Here is a 21,310-nt window from a genome sequence, read left to right as displayed (position 1 = left end):
CGAAGGGATATTACTTCTACATTCCCAGTCAACACAAAGTAGTTGTGGCTAAGATTGGGGTATTTCTAGAAAGGGACTTTGTTTCTAGAAAAACTAGTGGGAGTACGTTCAATCTTGAAAAAGTTCAGGATATAGGCCATAGCACTGAAGCCTTGATGGAAATTGAACTGGAACCACAAAGTGTTGTGAATGATGAGATTGTTCCACAAGGAGTTGAGGAACAATACCCAGTTCAAGTAGACATATCTCTTCGCAGGTCTGATAGGGTATGTCGTCAGCCTGAGAGATACTCATTTCTCTTGTCTGACCATAATGACATTATGCTCGTTGAGAATGAGCCTACCTCCTATCAGGAAGCTGTGATGAGCCTAGATTCTGAGAAATGGCTAAAGGCCATGAGATCTGAGATGGAATTCATGTACACCAACCAAGTATGGACTTTGGTTGATCCACCTGAAGGGGTCGAACCCATTGGGTGTAAGTGGGTCTTTAAAAGAAAGACTGACATGGATGGACTTATATATAAGGGTCGTCTGGTAGCTAAAGGTTTCAAACAAATTCATGGTATTGACTATGATGAAACCTTTACTCCAGTAGTGATGTTTAAGTCCATTTGGATCATGCTTGCTATTGCAGCATACCACCATTATGAGATCTGGCAGATGGATGTCAAAACCACGTTTTTGAATGGAAACTTGCTCGAGGATGTGTACATGACACAACCTGAGGGTTTTGTAGATCCACAGCATACTGGTAGAGTATGCAAGCTGCATAAGTCCATTTATGGACTAAAGCAAGCTTCTCGGAGCTGGAATCTTCGATTCGATGATGTAATCAAACAGTTTGATTTCATTAAGAATGAAGATGAACCCTGTGTCTACAAGAAGGTTGTTGGGAGCACAGTTGTCTTCCTTGTATTGTATATGGATGACATACTACTCATTGGGAATAACATCCCTTTGTTGTAGTCTTTAAAGACTTGACTGGGGAATTGTTTCTCAATGAAGGGTTTAGGTGAAGCAACCTGTATTCTAGAAATAAAGATCTATAGAGATAGATCTAAGAGATTGCTTGGCCTAAGTCAGAGTACATACATTGACAAGGTATTACTACGGTTTGCCATGCAGAATTCTAAGAAAGGATTTCTGTCGATGCCACATGGTATGAGTCTTTCGAAGACTCAAAGTCCCTCTTCTAGAGAGGAGAGAGATCGCATGGATACGATCCCTTATGCTTCAGCCATAGGATCTATTATGTACGCTATGTTATGTACTCGTCCTGATGTTTCATATGCTTTAAGCATGACGAGCAGATACCAGTCAGATCCAGGTGAGCGTCACTTGATAGCAGTCAAAAATATTCTTAAGTACTTAAGAAGGACTAAAAAATATTTCTTGATATATGGAGGCGATCACGAGCTGGCTGTAAAGGGTTATAGTGATTCTAGCTTCTAAACTGACCAGGATGATTATAGATCGCAGTCTGGGTTCATGTTTTGCTTGAATGATGGTGCTGTGAGCTGGAAAAGTTCGAAGCAGGACACAGTTGTTGATTCTACAACAGAGACCGAGTATATTGCTGCATCAGAAGCAGCAAAGGAGGCAGTTTGGATCCGCAAGTTCATTACTGAGCTTAGGGTGGTTCCTAGCATAGCAGATCCTATAGAGCTCTATTGTGACAATAATGGAGTAATTGCACAGGCTAAGGAACCTCACTCACACCAGCGGACCAAACACATACTACGACGCTTCCATCTCATTCGAGAGATTATCGATAGAGGAAATGTGAAGATTTGCAGAGTACCCACAGAAGCTAACGTCGCTGATCCCTTGACCAAGGCTTTGGCACAGAGAAAGCATGATGGTCACACTAAGTTATTGGGCCTTAGAGCCTACATTGATTGGCACTAGTGTTAGAGCCAATCATATGATGATTGTTGTATGGACTCGATGTATCATATTCCTATATATTAATAAAGGCATTTCTTTATGGTTATTATACTTACTTGTATTTGTGTCAAATAACTATTGGGTTTTTCGAGCCGCAAAACCCGCTTTTTGCATTGCGGAAACCCCGAAACCCCCATGCCACGGATCCGTGCGAAGAAATAAAATTAAGAAAAACTTTCACGTACGAGTTTTCTATGCCTAGATCTACTTTAGATCTACAAGATTAAGAGGTTACCCTTGATGCGAAGCCCTTCGCGTAATCCCGCTCGTCCAAGGTTCGCCGGATCTCGAAAGTATCAAAGTATATACTTCTCTATGTGTATCCACACGAACGGAAGATGGAGAAAACAACTAAAAGGTGTGCTAGCACCCTTAGATGTTTCGGCCAAGGAGGTGGAGGAGAGGGAGAAGAAATAGCTTTAGAAAGAAGAAGATGGAGTTACCACACAAAAATGAAACTCCTCAAACTAAAGTGGCCGGCAACATTCAAGAAGGGGTTTTAAACCCCATGGGATATCAAGAGTCACAACTCTTGATCTCCCTCATGATGTGGCACACACATGTGCTAATCTTGATGATGTGGCACATCATCATTAGCCCACTTAATGTCAACTCACCAATGAGGTGGCAAATGGTCAAGTCAAACCTGACCCTTCATCTTCCTCTCAAGTCAAGTCAAACTTGACCACTTCTCTCCCTTGGTTGATCTAATCTAACTATTGGTTCAAGTCAATTTTAATTTAATGAATCCCTATTCATTGAATTAAATTGATTCAATGAGTCTAAACCCAAATTAGACTCATTTAATACATGAACCAAATTGAGTCCAACTCAATTAGCCTAATTTGGATTACTCTTAATCCAATTTGGTTCATCACATGAATCTAAGCGGTATCTAGCAACACATCATTACTACCCAAGTTACAAGAATGTTGAGATCCAACATCACCTTGTGACTACTAATTGTGACTCTTCACAATATATGACAAGTGTCCTTCTATCCTTGACATCTAGATTGATCAATGTGAGGCATAGACCGTGTCATCCTCTAATCAATCTAAATCTTGAGCTCCAAGTAGACTCACTCAATCAAATGAGCTCAACATCTCATATTGACTCATTTGGGCATGACCATGCACTTAGTGGTCTCACTCTATCAAGAATATCGATGTCTCTCCCGTCATATAGGAGGGATAGATCCCATCTACATCACTCACATCCCTCCACATAATTTGTTACATACCCAGTAATCGCCTTTATAATCCACCCAATTACGGGTGACGTTTGACGAAGCCAAAGTATGTAACTCCTTATGTAGGGAACCATGGTGACTTCAAGTCCAAGGACTAGTAGTCATACTAATAACCACATGAGAAAGTATATGACACTCATATAACGATCCATGATACTTTCTCATGGCGGGTCATTCAGTATACATTCTCCAATGCATACCCATGTGTCAACTTGATATCTCCATATCCATGACTTGTGAGATCAAGTCATCGAGTTGACCTACATGCTTGTCTCGTCGCATTAACATTGTCCCTGAATGTTAATATTCGACTATGAATGATTAAGAGTAGTGTTCCCTATATCATCTCACTATCGGTTCAACTAACCGATTGATATAGGTAAGAACCCTCTACTCAAGGACGCTATTATACTTAGTTATTTGGCACCAATACAAGTAAGTATAATAACCAAAATAAATGTCTTTATTTATATACAAGAATATGATACAATAAGTCCATACAACAATCATCAAATGATTGGCTCTAGGGCTCTAACTAACAATCTCCCACTAGCACTAGTGCCAATCAGTGTAGGCTCTAAGGCCTAATGACCTAGTGTGACCATCATATTTTCTCTGTGTCAAAGCCTTGGTCAAGGGATCTGCAATGTTAGCCTCAGTGGGTACTCTGCAAATCTTCACATCTCCTCTATCGATGATCTCTCGAATGAGATGGAAGCGCTGTAGTATGTGTTTGGTTCGCTGGTGTGAGCGAGGTTCCTTGGCCTGCGCAATTGCTCCATTGTTGTCACAATAGAGCTCAATAGGGTCAGCGATGCTAGGAACCACCCCAAGTTCAGTGATGAACTTGCAGATCCAAACTGCCTCCTTTGTTGCTTCTGATGTAGCAATATACTCGGCCTCTGTCATAGAATCAGCTACTGTGTCCTGCTTCGAACTCTTCCAGCTCACAGCACCACCATTACACAAAACACGAATCCTGACTGCGATCGATAATCATCCTGGTTGGTCTGGAAGCTAACATCACTGTAACTCTTTACAGCTAGCTCATCATCATCTTCATATATCAAGAAATATTCTTTAGTCATTCTCAAGTACTTAAGAATATTCTTGACCGCTATCCAGTGACTTTAACCTAGATCTGACTAGTATCTACTCGTCATGCTCAAAGCATACGAGACATCAGGACGAATACATAGCATGACATACATGATAGATCCTATGGCTGAGGCATAAGGGATCTGATCCATGTGATCTCTCTCCTCTCTAGAAGAGGGACTTTGAGTCTTCGAAAGACTCACGCCATGTGACATCGGCAGAAATCCCTTCTTGGAGTTCTGCATGGCAAACCGTAGGAGTACCTTGTCAATATATGTACTCTGACTTAGGCCAAGTAATTTTTTAGATCTATCTCTATAGATCTGTATGCCTAGAATGTGGGATGCTTCACCTAAGTCCTTCATTGAGAAACAAGTCCCTAGCCAAGTCTTGACAGATTGTAGCAAAAGGATGTCTTTCCCAATGAGTAGTATGTCATCCACATACAATATGAGAAAGACAACTATGTCCCCTACAACCTTCTTGTAGACACAAGGTTCATCTTCATTCTTGATGAAACCAAACTGTTTGATTGCATCATCGAATCGAAGATTCCATCTCCGAGAAGCTTGCTTTAGTCCATAAATGGACCTATGCAGCTTGCATACTCTGCCAGTATGTTGTGGATCTACAAAACCCTCAGGTTGTGTCATGTACACATCCTTGAGCAGGTTTCCATTCAGAAACGCAGTTTTGACATCCATCTGCCATATCTCATAGTCATGGTATGCTGCAATAGCAAGCATGATCCGAATGGACTTAAACATCGCTACTGGAGAAAAGGTTTCATCATAGTCAATACCATGAATCTGCTTGAAACCTTTAGCTACCAAGCGACCCTTATAGATAAGTTCATCCATGTCAGTCTTTCTCTTAAAGACTCACTTACACCCAATGGGTTTGACCCCTTCAGGTGGATCAACCAAAGTCCTTACTTGGTTAGTGTACATGGATTCCATCTCGGATCTCATGGCCTCTAGCCATTTCTCGGAATCTGGTTTCATCACAGCTTCCTGATAGGAGGTGGGCTCATCCTCTATGAGCACAACGTCATCATGGTCAGATAAGAGAAATGAGTATCTCTCAGGCTGACGACGTACCCTATCAGACCAGCGAAGAGGTATGTCTACTTGAACTGGTTGTTGTTCCTCAACTCCTTGTGGAACAACATCATCCACAACACTTTGTGGTTCCAGTTCAACTTCCATCGAGGCTTCAGTGCTATTATTTGCATCTTGAACTTCTTCAAGATCTAACGTACTCCCACTAGTCTTTCTAGAAACAAAATCCCTTTCTAGAAAAATCCCAGTCTTAGCCACAACTATCTTGTGTTAACTGGGAATGTAGAAGTAATATCCCTTCGTTTCCTTGGGATATCCAATAAAATAGCACTTGTCGGATTTGGGTCCCAATTTGTCTGAGACTTGACGTCTAACGTAAGCCTCACAACCCCAAATCCTCATAAAAGACACCTGGGCATCTCTCCCAGTCCATATCCTATATGGTGTCTTTATTACAGCCTTGGATGGAATTCGGTTGAGTATAAAGGCTGTCGTGTCTAGAGCATAGCCCCAAAGAAATATAGGAAGATCTGTGTGACTCATCATAGACCATACCATATCTAATAAGGTATGATTCCTCCTTTCAGATACACCATTCCACTATGGTGTTCCAGGATGAGTAAGTTAGGATAGAATCCCACACTCAGCTAGATAGTCACGAAACTTATGGCTAAGGTATTCTCCACCTCGATCTGATCGAAGTATCTTAATACTCTTGACAAGCTGGTTTTGTACTTCATTCTTGAATTCTTTGAACTTTTCAAAGGATTCAGACTTATGTGTCATCAAGTACACATAACCATATCTACTGAAGTCATCAGTAAATGTAATGAAGTACCTATAACCACCTCTAGCAGTGACATTGAAAGGACCATATACATCGCTATGTATAAGACCTAACAAGTCAGTCGCTCTCTCACTGTGTCCACTAAAGGGAGTCTTGGTCATCTTTCCTAGTAGGCATGACTCGCATTCTCATATGATTCAAAATCAAATGAGTCCAGCAAACCATATTTATGGAGCTGGGATAAGCGTTTGTCATTTATATGACCTAAGCGATAGTGCCAGATATAGGTTTTGTTCAAGTCATTTGACTTGAACCTCTTGGTATTTTTGTTATAGATAGGGTTTTCAAGGTCTAGAATATAGAGTCCGTTCATCAGAGGTGCACTAAAATAGAACATATCATTTAAATAAACTAAACAACATTTGTTCTTTATTATAAATGAAAAACCTTTCTTGTCCAAATAAGAAACTGAAATTATGTTCTTAGTTAAAGCAGGCACATAACAACAATCATCCAACTCTAATACAAGCCCAAAGGGCAGAGATAGAAAATAAGTCCCTACAGCAACAGCAGCAACCCGTGCTCCATTGCCTACGCGTAGGTCCACCTCGCCCTTCGTCAATGCCCTGCTATTTCTCAGCGCCTGCACATTAGTACAAATGTGAGAAGCACATCCGGTATCTAATACCCATGATGAAGAAATAGATAGATTGACTTCTATAACATATATACCTGAAGTGGAAGTCTCACTTCTCTTCTTCTTAAGATCTTCCAGGTACACCTTGCAGTTCCTCTTCCAGTGCCCGATCTGACCGCAGTGGAAGCAGGTAGCATCCTTGGCGACCCCTCATTTAGGCTTCAGTGCTTTGCCTTTGCCCTTGGCTTGGGACTTTCCCTTGCCTTTAGGCTTGCCCTTGCCCTTGTGTTTCTGAACCATCATAATAGAGTTGGGCTTAACCTTCTTAAGGTTGACCTCAGCAGTTCGTAACATACTAAGCAGTTCGGGCAGTGGCTTGTCAATTTTGTTCATGTTGTAGTTCATGACAAACTGATTGTAGCTCTCTGGCAAAGACTACAAGATCAGGTCAGTGGCTAGCTCTTGGCCAAGTGGGAATCCCAACCTCTGTAGATTCTCTATGTACCCAATCATCTTGAGTACATATGGACTTACGGGAGCCCCATCTGACATCTTGCACTGAAATAATGCCCTAGAGATCTCAAATCTCTCGTGTCGCGCTTGTCCTTAATATAGTTGATGAAGATGTTCAACCATATCATAAGCACTCATTAACTCATGTTGCTTCTGAAGCTCAGAGTTCATGGTGACGAGCATTAGACATGATACATCTAATGCGTCATCTTGATGCTTCTTGTAAGCATCTTTGTCTGCTCGCGTGGCATTGGCAGGAGGAGCCTCCGGAATGGCCTGCTCTAGAACATACAGTTTACGTTCTTGGGTGAGAACTATTCTCAGATTCCTATACCAGTCCAGGAAATTTGCTCCGTTGAGTTTGTCCTTGTCAAGGACAGAACGCAGAGAAAAGGTGTTCATGTTTGACGTCATGGTAATCTTACAACAGGAAAAAAAAATACAGAAAAATAAATATCATATTCCAATTAATCATCTAATTAGGCCTTTAATTAAATGATGCTCCCACTGAATTCTATAATTCATGTGGGACAAGATCCACATCATACTATGCCCTGAGTTAGCTTTGGCTAGATCGCCCAAGACTTAGTATGATCGGTAGGTAACTTATTAGCAATTACATCTCTATGCAACTCTTGTTTATAGGATCAAGATCCGCATTTATATTAAAACTCGAGTTAACTTTGGCTAATACGCCCAAGAGTTAATATAAACGTGATTTTGTCCTATCTACCAACAATTGGAAAATGCCTATAGTTAAACTCGATCCAATTGAGTTAACTAGTTACTCAATCTAATTGAGTTGTACTCACCCATGCATTGATAGGCGGGACCAAGATTGTCCCTCCGCACCCTACCAAGATAGTATGCGTTGCTCTACTTTGGCAGATTCAACAACAACATGCGATCGAGGTAGTGATGGGTATCACGGCATGGTAGGCATTTCGAGTTGACGCGATTGAGATCTAATCTAATCGACGAGGTGTATCATATACGCGATTTAGATCTAATCTAATCGTTAGGGCGCATCATGTACGCAATTTAGATCTAATCTAATCGTCAAGGCGCTAATTAATTACTATTCTAGCATGCATCACATATACACACACACAAGTAATTAATTAAATATTTTGTGATTAGTCATGGCCCTACTACGATCTTCTCAAGCCAATGAGAAGATCGGATGGTCAACCTAAGGTCAATAGCTTCTCAAGCTCCTTCATTTGACCACCTTGTGTTGCTCGCACCCTCCTCGTAACTCCGTCTCGAGTGGACCTTCCACCGCTCCATTTTGTACATTACAAAAGTGAAACTCGAGTTACATTCGAGTCTAAACTAATTTACAACAAGAAATAAAAATAGGAAAGGCACAACGCGCAGGTCGCGTATCACATACAACACGCACATCACAGAAAATGGCACGCAAGCCATAATATGAATTACAACACAGAATTTCCAATCTAATTAGGTCTTTTGGGTCATGACCATCACAAAATAATACATAATTCTAAATTATGTAATTTCTATAAATTTCTGTAATTCTTCTTACAATTTTTATGAGTAAAAATTCTCGGCGGTCCCGTTTAGCGATTTTCGGGCTCAATCGCGGAACGAAGCCCCTTGAGGGTCAGGGGCAGCGCCCCTACCCGCGATATAACCATCGCGAGTGTTCCTAAGCGATCCTATAGCGCCTTAGTCCGCTGTCCCAAAAGGATTTGGGGTGAAACATTGCCATTTCGGAAATATCTTCTCGGTAGTCAAAGCCTACAAGTGTCTAAACACTTGTGCGTCGCTTCTACGAGAAAATTACCCATTAAATCAATAAAAATCATAAAAAAATACAGAAACTTACAGATCTGTAGAATTTCATAAAATTCAAATTAAAACTCGTACGAGCTTCGCACGTGGCTCTGATACCACTGTTGGATTTTTCGGGCCACAAAAATCGCTTTTTGCGTTGCGGAAAACCCTGAAACCCCCATGCCACGGATCCGTGCGAAGAAATAAAATTACGAAAAACTTTCATGTACGAGTTTTCTATGCCTCTAGATCTACTTTAGATCTACAAGATTAAGAGGTACCCTTGATGCGAAGCCCTTCTCATAATTCCGCTCGTCCAAGGTTCGCCGGATCTTGAAAGTATCAAAGTAGATACTTCTCTATGTGTATCCACACGAACGAAAGATGGAGAAAACAACTAAAAGGTGTGCTAGCACCCTTAGATGTTTCGGCCAAGGAGGTGGAGGAGAGGGAGAAGAAATAGCTTTAGAAAGAAGAAGATGGAGTTACCACACAAAAATGAAACTCCTCAAACTAAAGTGGCCGGCAACATTCAAGAAGGGGTTTTAAACCCCATGGGATATCAAGAGTCACAACTCTTGATCTCCCTCATGATGTGGCACACACATGTGCTAATCTTGATGATGTGGCACATCATCATTAGCCCACTTAATGTCAACTCACCAATGAGGTGGCAAATGGTCAAGTCAAACTTGACCCTTCATCTTCCTCTCAAGTCAAGTCAAACTTGACCACTTCTATCCCTTGGTTGATCTAATCTAACTATTGGTTCAAGTCAATTTTAATTTAATGAATCCCTATTCATTGAATTAAATTGATTCAATGAGTCTAAACCCAAATTAGACTCATTTAATACATGAACCAAATTGAGTCCAACTCAATTAGCCTAATTTGGATTACTTTTAATCCAATTTGGTTCATCACATGAATCTAATCCTTTAGGTTCATCAAATGAACCTAATCTCCATCTAATTGTCCTTTGTGTGTGACCCTATAGGTTCTTGTAATGTTGGCAATGCTCCTAAACATATTTAGAAGTATAAGTAATGAGCGGTATCTAGCAACACATCATTACTACCCAAGTTACAAGAATGTTGAGATCCAACATCACCTTGTGACTACTAATTGTGACTCTTCACAATATATGACAAGTGTCCTTCTATCCTTGACATCTAGATTGATCAATGTGAGGCATAGACCGTGTCATCCTCTAATCAATCTAAATCTTGAGCTCCAAGTAGACTCACTCAATCAAATGAGCTCAACATCTCATATCATGGTCATTCACTTAGTGGTCTCACTCTATCAAGAATATCGATGTCTCTCCCGTCATATAGGAGGGATAGATCTCATCTACATCACTCACATCCCTCCGCATAATTTGTTACATACCCAGTAATCGCCTTTATAGTCCACCCAGTTACGGGTAATGTTTGATGAAGCCAAAGTATGTAACTCCTTATGTAGGAAACCATGGTGACTTCAGATCCAAGGACTAGTAGTCATACTAATAGCCACATAAGAAAGTATATGACACTTGATATGGGTTAGGTTTCATGGGTCCCCGATAAGAGGGGGAAAGAATATAACCAAACGGAGAAGGTAGGCTAATATCGGTCGGGATATACCTCGAAGGAAGATAGGTTTGTATCGACCGAGATATGCCTCCAAAGAGGAAGACCCATATCAATTGGCATATACCTAAAAGGAGGTAGGCTAATATCGGCCGGGATATACCTTAAAAGGAGATAGGTTTGTATTGACCGAAATATGCCTCCAAGTAGGAAGACACATATCAATTGGCATATAACTCAAAGAAGTAGTCCAATATCGGTCGGGATATACCTTAAAAAAGGTAGGACAATATCGACCAAAACATGCCTCCAAGGAGGAAGACTCATATCGAGTGGCATATATCTCAAAAGAAGTAGACCAGTATCGGCCGGGAGATATTTCCAAGTGAGTAGACCAGTATCAGTCGGGAGATACTTCTAAGCGAGTAGACTAGTATCGGCCGGGATATCCTTCCAAAGCGAGTAGACCAGTATCGACCGGGAGATACTCCCAAGCAAGAAGACTAGTATCGGCCGGGATATACTTTTGAGGCGTGTAGACTAGTATTGACCGAGACATGCCCTCAAGAAGGAAGATTAATATCAGCTCGGTTGACCAATACCTTGGAAAGATGCTTGATAAAATATAGCCTAGTGCTAGTTAGGATAATTAACATAGAAGGGCGTCGGCAGAAGCCTCATGAGGAATAATAATCATTAACTAAACCTAGTCATGATTAACTTCGACCGATACAAGGAACATTGAGCTATCTATGATATAATAGAAGCAGGAGGGGCGGGAAGAAACGATAGAAATACTTTAAAGGGACTCATGAGATAGGTAAATATTTCAAATAAGATAATTAATGAAGATATCTGCAATATGTGACTATATGACAGGTATTATATATTTTGGCGGGAAATGTGTTTTTAGATTATTTTGCAGGTGCTAAACGACAAAAAAGGTACATCTGGGGTACAAGAAAGATTCCTTAAAAGTCATTCATCACAAGTACACAGCTTACGTCATCTCATAACAAACTCTAACAAACCGGGGTCCACTTCATGACTACGGAGGTTATATGAAGTGGTATAAAAAGGGGAATCCTCTCCGTTGGCTAGGTAAGTTCACATCACTGCGCACATTCAGAACCCTAATTTTTCAACCATTGTTCATCTTCTTTCTCCTTTTTTCACACCAAGAGAGATTACTGACTTGAGTGTCGAAGGGCCTAGCCAGGGATTCCCACCCCGGTCTTAGGTCACTACCGGTAGTTTCGGTTGGTCTCTTGTGCGCAGGAAGCCTTGGGAGTTCCGAAGCCGGTGTTCTTCGATTGGATCTTCTCATCACCATTGGTATCTTGCCTCGAGAGGACATTCTGGGGCTTCATCTTCTTAGATCCACTTTGGGTTTCTCGGATCAGCATTCTCCAGGCATTATTCTCCATCAACAGTGGGTTTCTTCTTCCAGGTCTCCGTCTTGTCCAGCTTCTTAGACAGGATCAACACTCATATAACGATCCATGATACTTTCTCATGGCGGGTCATTCAGTATACATTCTCCAATGCATACCCATGTGTCAACTTGATATATCCATATCCATGACTTGAGAGATCAAGTCATCGAGTTGACCTACATGCTAGTCCCGTCACATTAACATTGTCCCTGAAGGTTAATACTTGACTATGAATGATTAAGAGTAGTGTTCCCTATATCATCTCACTATAGATTCAACTAACCGATTGATATAGGTAAGAACCCTCTACTCAAGGACGCTATTATACTTAGTTATTTGGCACTAATACAAGTAAGTATAATAACCAAAACAAATGCCTTTATTTATATAAAAGAATATGATACAATAAGTCCATACAACAATCATCAAATGATTGGCTCTAGGACTCTAACTAACAATAACTAAGTATAATAACGTCCCTGAGTAGAAGGTTCATATCTATATCAATCGATTGGTTGAATCGATAGTGAGATGATATAGAGAACACTACTCTTAACCATTCCTAGTCAAGTATTAACATTCAGGGACAATGTTAATGCGCTGAGACTAGCATGTAGGTCAACTCAATGACTTGATCTCACAAGTCATGGATATAGAGATATCAAGTTGACATATGGGTATGCATTAGAGAATGTATACTGAATGACCCGCTATGAGAAATATCATGAATCGTTATATGAGTGTCATATACTTTCTCATGTGACTATTATTAGTATGACTATCAGTCCTTGGACCTGAAGTCACCATGGTTCCCTACATAAGGAGTTGCATACTTTGGCTTCGTCAAACGTCACCCGTAACTGGGTGGACTATAAAGGCGATTACTGTGTATGTAACAAATTATGTAGAGGGATGTGAGTGATGTAGATTAGGGGTGTCAATTCGGGTGGGTCGGGTCGAGTCGGGTTGAGTTTTTTTTTTTAACCCAACCCGAACCCGACTTCAACCCAAAACACCTCAACCCGAACCCGAACCTGACCAACCCGATCAACCCAAACCCGACCCATATAACCCGAAAATCCGATTAAAAATGACTTTTTTGGGTTATTTTCCCTATAATTCTTCACTTTTATCTCAATACTCCATCATTATCATACAAATATGATATTAATATACATAAAAACATCTAAATTTTTAAAATAAAATTTGATTTCACCCTAAAAAAACCCACAAAACCCTATATTTAAGTCAACCCGGGTCAACCCGAACCCGACCCAACCCGAAATTCTTTTACTCTCCAACCCTCCAACCCGAACCCAACCTGAACCCGAAAATGTCCAACCCGAACCTGATTTTTTTCGGGTCGACTCGGGTTGGGTCGTCAGGTCGGGTTCATTTTTGACACCCCTAATGTAGATGAGATCTATCCTCCTATATGACGGGAGTGACATCATCATTCTTGATAGAGTGAGATCACTAAGTGCATGGCAATGCTCAAATGAGTCAATATGAGATATTGAGCTCATTTGTTTAAAGTGAGTCTACTTGGAGTTCAAGATATAGATTGATTAGAGGATGACACGGTCTATGCCTCAATTTAATCAATCAAGATGTCAAGGATAGAAGGACATTATCATATATTGTGAAGGGTCACAATTAGTAGTCAGAAGGTGATGTTGGATCTCAACATTCTTGTAACTTGGGTAGTAATGATGTGTTGCTAGATACCGCTCATTACTTATGCTTCTAAATGGGTTTAGGAGCATTGCCAACGTTACTAGAACGTATAGGGTCACACACAAAGGGCAATTAAATGGAGAATGAGTTCATATGATGAACCAAGAGGATTAGGTTCATATGATGAACCAAATTGGATTAAGAGTAATCCAAATTAGACTAATTGAGTTGGACTCAATTTGATTCATGTATTGAATGAGTCTAATTTAGATTATGACTCATTAAATCAATTTAATTTAATGGATAGAGATTCATTAAATCAAATTAGCTTGAATCAATGGTTAAATTTGATCAACCATGGGAGAATTTAAGTTAAGTTTGACTTGACTTGAGAGGGAAGATGAAGAGTTAAGTTTGACTTGACCTTGACTTGACTAAATGTCATGTCATTGTGACTTAGCATAGGGCCGGCCAATGATGATGTTCCACATCATCAAGGCTTCTTTACTTGGTCAAGATTGACTTGACCAAGTGTCACCTCATGAGGGAGACCAAGAGCCATGACTCTTGGTATCCCATGGAGGTTTAAAACCCTCTAAATGTGGCCGGCCACATGATGGTGCTTGAATAGCATTGTGTGCTCGTTCAATCTATCTTCTTCCTCCTCTCTTCTTTCTTGCTCTCCCTCTCATCCTTGCTGAGACTCCTTGGGGTGCTAGCACACTCTAAGGTTTCCTCTTCATCTCTTGTTCGTGTGGATACTTCTAGAGGTGTGTACACTTGAATACACTTGAGATCCGACGGACCTTGGACGAGCGGGATTTGCGAAGGGTTTCGCTTCAAAGGTATACTCACTTTCTTGTAAATTTAGTGTAGATCTAGGATAGGAAACATGTACATGTAAATTTTTTATATCTTCGCACGGATCCGTGGTGAGACTTCGGGATTTCCGCAATGCAAAAAGCGATTTTTGCGGCCTGAAAGTCCCAACAAAAGCATGGGTGGCTCTCTATTCCTTTCTGGAGCAGTCGTATTGGATACTAAGTTTTGTAGCCGATCCAGGTTCACCATGTAATGTCTCGGTGCACGCCATTTTCTCCAACAGGATATGTAACGAAGACGAATGACCACTTAGGCTCACTATCCGAGGGCCTCTTTTTTCACTTAGTCAAAGTACTTATCAATTTTGTTTCTATTATGCATACGTAAAATCTGGCCAAATTTAAAATTTTAATACAATTAATTTAGCTTTTAATTTTTCTTAAAAAAAATAGTTTAATTTTCAGTTAATTTAGTTTAGTTTTAGTTTTAAATTTTATAATTCAATTAAATTAAATAAGAATATTAATTTAATTATTTTTATTTAAATATAATTAATTAAATAAAATATTAATTTTTAAAAATTAAAATCAAATAAGATTTTAAAATTTTAATTAATTCGATAAAAATAGAATTAACTAATATTTCATCAATTCAATTAGTTTAATTTTTATAGAAAAATTTGATAAGTTCGGTTGATTAAAAAAAATTAATTTATTTAATTTTTAGTCTAAACCTTGACCAATTAATTTATGAACTATCAGGATAGTTATTATGTCTAATCAGAAAATCATAGTGTTTTAGACTTTTAGGTGATACATGATAGTTTTATGACACGAAACAAGCGTTCAGGGGCTGCTTTGTTTTTTCTTTAGATTAATTAAGCCTAAGTATAAATAAGGAAACTTAGGTTTGTGCTCATTCGCACCCGATCCCTTTCCCCTCTCCCGTGCGGCGCGGTCTCGCCCGATTCGTCGCCGTCACCGGCTGCCACCAGGCGATGGTCGCATGATCTGTCGCCATCGTCAGCTGCCGCTAAGCTCCATCACCGGCGTAGCATGTCCTCCTCTGACCACCGCACATCCCCTCTCTCTTGTTCTGGCCTCTTCCGTGCCCTAGTTTCTCTACTGCCACCGCCGCCTCCCTTGTCGCCATTGCCCGTTGTCGTCGCTCCGTTGGGGACACCTCCCGATTCTGAGCCATCGCCGTCATGTCGCGGGAGCCCAGCGCTGTGACACCGGCGCCACCTCACTTTCACCGTCGCCCTGTCGTCGCCCCTCCCCTCCTCACTGGTCAGACGTGGCCACCTTACTAGCCCGTAGCCGCGGCTCCGCAGCTACCACGATCGCCACCACCATTGAGGTCGGCCACTGCCGGAGTATTAAGGTAAAGATTAAGTGAGTATTAGTCTAATTGAATTATGAATTTTCAGTTAAGAGATTGGTTAATTAAGTTAATTATGGATTGGTTACATTTTGCGATGGATTTAGGAAGGATAAAATATGGAGGAATTCGAACAGTAATAGTGATGTTAACCTCAGGTATTAAAAGATTGGTGGGTTGTGTTGATTAATTGTTATTAGGAGTTGATTAAACTGTGATTAATGAATTGGTAATCGGTTAGTACATTAATTGAATTCTGGATTTCTGACTAGGGGATTTGTTAATCAGGTTAGTTGTTAGATTATTTCATTCTGTTAATGAATTGACGAATGAATAACCATATTGTTAGAAGTTGATTAGTAAAGCTATAGTTAATTGGAACCATTGCAGATTTGGGTTGAGTAATAAATAAGAAGAAATCAAGGTGGGCTAATGACAGATTCATTAGAGTTGATGGAAGCTCGACCTAATTCAATCATAGAGTTGGGTTAGTTGAAGTTAATCAATGATTGTGCTCGATTAGGATTACCCTAATTAGTTTTGGGGATTTGATTTAGATATTTATTTCATATGTAATTGGCTAAATAACATATGGTGATACAGGACTTTTGACACGAGACAGGCATTTCGATGTGGAGACAGTTCAGGACAATCTTCAATTGAAGGCGGGTACTTCCTGCCTTATTCCTTTAGTACTTTGATCTTAGTGCATAATCTATGTTTAGATAGTTGTTATATTTACCTTGACTCTATTCGTTCTTATTTCTTGAGCTTGATCTTTTATTTCTTGATTTTGTATGTTGATCTATTTTGATTTTCATGCAGTCTCATTGTTATCCATACTATTTATGATTATTTATACTTGTACTATTATGCTAACGATACTATACCGTAGCATAGTTGTAGAATATTGAACTAAGTTATCGGCTTGATATTTATTCATGCTTATGTATTTGTAAAATCATACTATAGTGTAAGATATTGAGTATCTTACTTGACCTTGTATGTTATTTAAGCTCATGCCTAAATACTAATGAGGTTAGATCCTTCTACGTATTGTTACATTGATATATCCTGTCGATCATTGTCTCTCACTCTTGGTTGAGAGAGTTGTAAGTGACCGTTGGTATATTCTGTCGATCATTGTCTCCCACTCGTGGTTGATCAGTGATCATAATATAGATACGACTGCCCACGAGACCATTCGTAGTAGCGAGTTTATATGCAGTCCGTAGTTAAACAGCTACGTATATACCTTGTCTACCCACGAGATCATTCGTGGTAGCGAGTTCGCCCGCAGATTGTGATTGTTTACTTACCCTCTGCCTACGAGATCATTCGTGTAAACAGTGACTATTTATTTACCCGGATCATCCATGATAGAGCGTTCTTCTGCAGTTAGTGCTTGTTATATACTTGCTATATGTCGGTCATGTATTTGTTCATGCAGGTAGGTATGTACTTTATGTATTCCTGATTTATTGTTCACACCTGGTTGAGTAGGTTAGTGGAGGATTATTATTGTTGGTTATGTTTTAGTTAGCAGATGATTATAGTGACACACTTGCTTTTGTAGTAAATATTTTCGCTCTCCTTATATTATTATCATTCACTACCTTTTATTACCCGCAGCCATTTTGGACTCACTACTTGTATTTTTCTTTCTTCAGATAGCAGGTAAATGATATATATATATATATATATATATATATATATATATATATATATGGAGTTGTTTGGAGAATCCTGCCTGCTAGTCCCACGTCGCATTGAGAGTTTTGTTTTTGCTGTCTTTTACTTATATTTTGGTTTTCCGAACATGTTCATCTAATAATTAATTTGAGTGCGGATTTTTATCTTATGTTGGTCTTTTGTTCGGTTTGATGGTTGTTGTGTCAAGCCGTGTCAGTTCGCAGTCCGCTGTTTTGTTCATGTAGTTTACTTTATGTCTTCCGCTGTGTTTTTCTCCCAGGCGTGTGGGCTGCTATTTATCTTACGTGGTTGTGGTTGTTTCCAGTCATATGGGCTGAGTTCTTATTTTTGTTTAACCATGTGGCTATGTATTCAGGTTTCATATATTATCATAAAAGAGGGAAAATGTTGTTCGTTTATTGGGCAGGGACTTTTTCGGGGCATGACAAATGGAACCAGAATAGGTAGAAGTATAGGATATGATTATATCTCTATTTCTTCAATTCTTGCATTACTTCATATCCTTTGCCTCTCTCTTTCCTTGTATTGTTTCATCTCCTTCCCATGATCAGTAGCTGAAATGGAAGACGAGTCATGGAAGAGAATCTTTTGCTTTGACGGCGGTCCATTGGTGTTTATCCGCTTCCCCTTCTCTCTTTCTAGTATTTCATTTTCTCACCATTACTGGTAGATGGAATCCAAGGATGAGTCATGGAGAGATGCAAGCACTGCCCTATGTTGTCTTATCACATACTTTCAGTTTGGATGACTTCAAAATTTTGATAGTTCAACAATTAATGTTGGATGGCATTTTGCTTCATGAATAAAAAAAGGGGATATTTTGGAAAACTTAATCGGTCTTAAATTTTACAAAATTGATTTCCTCATTATATATTGTACCTTTCACATGTTTCAAGTCCTTCACCTATTTTAGAGTTTGTCCTCGAGCTTATTTCATGATATTTCCAATTTCTATGACCACAGTTGTTGTATGATACTTTAATTTTGATGTTAACCGACCATAGAGGCTTTCTGTCAGCAATGGTGGTTTAATTTATAAAGTTTATTTTACCTAATTTTTTAGTTTTTACTAAGATATATACATAAATCAATTACAACTTATAGCTAGAAATCGATTCGAGGCTCTCCCTTCCATTGTAGTATATTGGAGGGAACTTGGTAATAGAGTTTAAGGTTGCCATAGCAAAAGGCTTGTTACAATATTAAGTGCTGGACATTATGTAGCCATACCTGTATTATTTGTCACATTTTATTTTCCAACTGAAAAAAAAAAATCTTGATTTGGTAGTTCTTGAAAGCTTAGTCTGTGAATGAAATTGTGAAAAGAACTGCTAATAGAAGTTGGTAGAATCTTAAGACTGCTGTCAAATTTTATTTCAAATCACATCTTTACAATGTTGTTATAGAAGTCTCATTTGATCACTTGGTAAATAGTTACCTAAATATATGCCACATTTTGTTGCCGATTGTTTATTTAGAAGCAAGCATGCACAATATAGGACTCCCCTTAGTCAAGGATGTCATTTGTAAGTTGCTAGTAAAAAAAACTGGTCCACAAACTTCTATAAATCCCTACATATTTCTGGTGGTTTAAACATGCTTTAAGTTTATTGAATATATGTTAGTTGCTGGGTCCAAAATAAACAATGACCATTTTTTGATATATGGAAGTCAAATATTCAGTGGATTAGAGGCTTTTAAAAGTTTTGAATGTAGTATAATTTTGGCATTGCAGAAAATGAACCAAAGTTATTCATGTGGTTACATATTAATTTGTGCTTTGCTGATAGTTTCTTTTTAGTCGAGGATGCTGATTTTGGAGAACTTCAGGGACAGTTGTAGTTATCTTCTGTTTCTAATTCATCTATCTAGATCAAACATTTTACTGCTTTCTTGTGAACACACAATTGTGGCAGTTGCATAATTGTGAGCAAATGATTCTGGATCATGAAGAGAAAAATCCTGATAAATTTAAGGAAAAACACTGTTCAATATACACAAGCATACTATAAGGAAGCTTTGCTAGCTAAAGTAATTCTGGTGAGTGGCTACTTTCATGTTGTTTTAAGATAATTTTTGATTGATTGTTGGCTTATTATGAAGAGGAAGTTGATGTATCTTCTCGATGTTTTTTTTCCTTATCAGAATACAAATATCAAAGAACTAGATCTTACTGCTTGCCTAGGTTATCTCATGAGATGTAGATCCTCTCTTCTCTTTTATGCTTTAGTATCATGTTGCTGGATTAAGAGATGTTGAAACTTTTATTATTGGCATTTTTTTATCCATCAAGGGGAAACATAAAACATAATATAAAATGTATCTTCAACTTTTTGGCCCAACAATTTTGGGTCTCTCAAGTTCGCAATGCTTTATCAGGGTAGTTGCTTCCAGGAGTTTCGTTTTTACTGTTTGAAGACATCTGTTGTTTTTATTGGACAATCAAGAAACTTGGGGGAGAATGACAATTTGTGCATGTATGTAGGAAACAAAAAATACATTTTCTTTTCTCTGATATATTGGATTTGCTAGTCAAATATTGCAGGGAGCGAGCAGTTGTTTGATGCTATTTGTCTTTTTTTTTTCCTTCTGAGAAATAAGAACTATATTTTCATGATTCATGCTAGTGCAGAGACATTGATTTGTTGCATCCAGCTTAACAACAAATTGAAGAAAGAAGCAGCAGCAGCTAGAGGAGAAGAGTACGAGTATCCAAAGCTGAGACGAAAAAGTGGAGATGGATGAGTATGATTTTATGCTGGCGTAGATCATTAGAAGAATGGGAAGCCCTTATCAAAGATATCAGTTGGTATGCTCTTTCATCTCTGAATAACACTCCATTAGGATGACCATTAGGTTTTGCTGGTTAACTATCAGGTTATCATCCAGGGAACTACGATTGCTATGACGAATTTGTAGGAATTTTTTCTTCAAATGTGGCACGCAATCAAAAGATATTGGGCTTCTTGGCCGTTTGTCACGAGCGTTTTTCGATTTATCTTGATGATTAATAGAAAAATTCTGTTGGACAGGACCAATTACTCGGTTTATTATTTTTTATTAGTTTTTTGTTTACTTGAATCATTTCAAGATTTAGAATTTCAGTACCTATGGTGGTTTCAGTTTCGTCGTCTTAAAACACTACAATCTTGGTGCCCAGCTGTTCCAACATAGGCATGATTAGTAGACCTTGCTGAGATGATTTTTTGACTAACCTTGCCCTTTTAATCACCTCCTACTCGGTATATTCCACAAACAAGAATAAATTTATTTCATAGTCAAATTAGAATTTCATAGAAATAATTGGGGGAAAAAATTGTGCCAAACATTTATTATAAAGTAGCTTATCACTAGTAAGAAATTTTAAAAAAAAAATACAACCTTGTACGAAGTTCCATTAAGGTCAATTTAATGACTTTTTTCCAAATTAACTGTCATCCCATTATAGTTTTGATTTATATGAATTATATTTATTCTATTTAATATATTTTTTTACTACACGTTTTTAATACCAGCAACTAGGTATTATACTAGTTCGATTTTCAAAGCATTGTTGTAAACTTCAGTTGATTTTAATTTTACGGATCTTTTAAATTATTTTGCTTGCGACC

The 21,310-nt window shown here is 38.8% G+C and overlaps 1 protein-coding gene across 1 annotated transcript in view; it reads left to right on the top strand.

Annotated features, from left to right (window-relative positions):
* LOC121990937 overlaps positions 1-21,310 on the top strand; it is a 38,122-nt gene that overhangs the window by 16,352 nt on the left and 460 nt on the right. Inside the window, exons 2-4 of the mRNA XM_042544983.1 lie at positions 15,723-16,000; positions 16,590-16,651; positions 20,332-20,508. Of these exons, the coding sequence (XP_042400917.1) occupies positions 15,723-16,000; positions 16,590-16,651; positions 20,332-20,444 (453 nt within the window). The 3' untranslated portion in view covers positions 20,445-20,508. The remainder of the gene's footprint in view (positions 1-15,722; positions 16,001-16,589; positions 16,652-20,331; positions 20,509-21,310) is intronic.

This window comes from Zingiber officinale, chromosome 6B, assembly GCF_018446385.1.
Source record: "Zingiber officinale cultivar Zhangliang chromosome 6B, Zo_v1.1, whole genome shotgun sequence".
In the NCBI taxonomy this organism is placed as follows: domain Eukaryota; kingdom Viridiplantae; phylum Streptophyta; class Magnoliopsida; order Zingiberales; family Zingiberaceae; genus Zingiber; species Zingiber officinale.
This window is presented reverse-complemented; position numbering and strand designations above follow the sequence as displayed.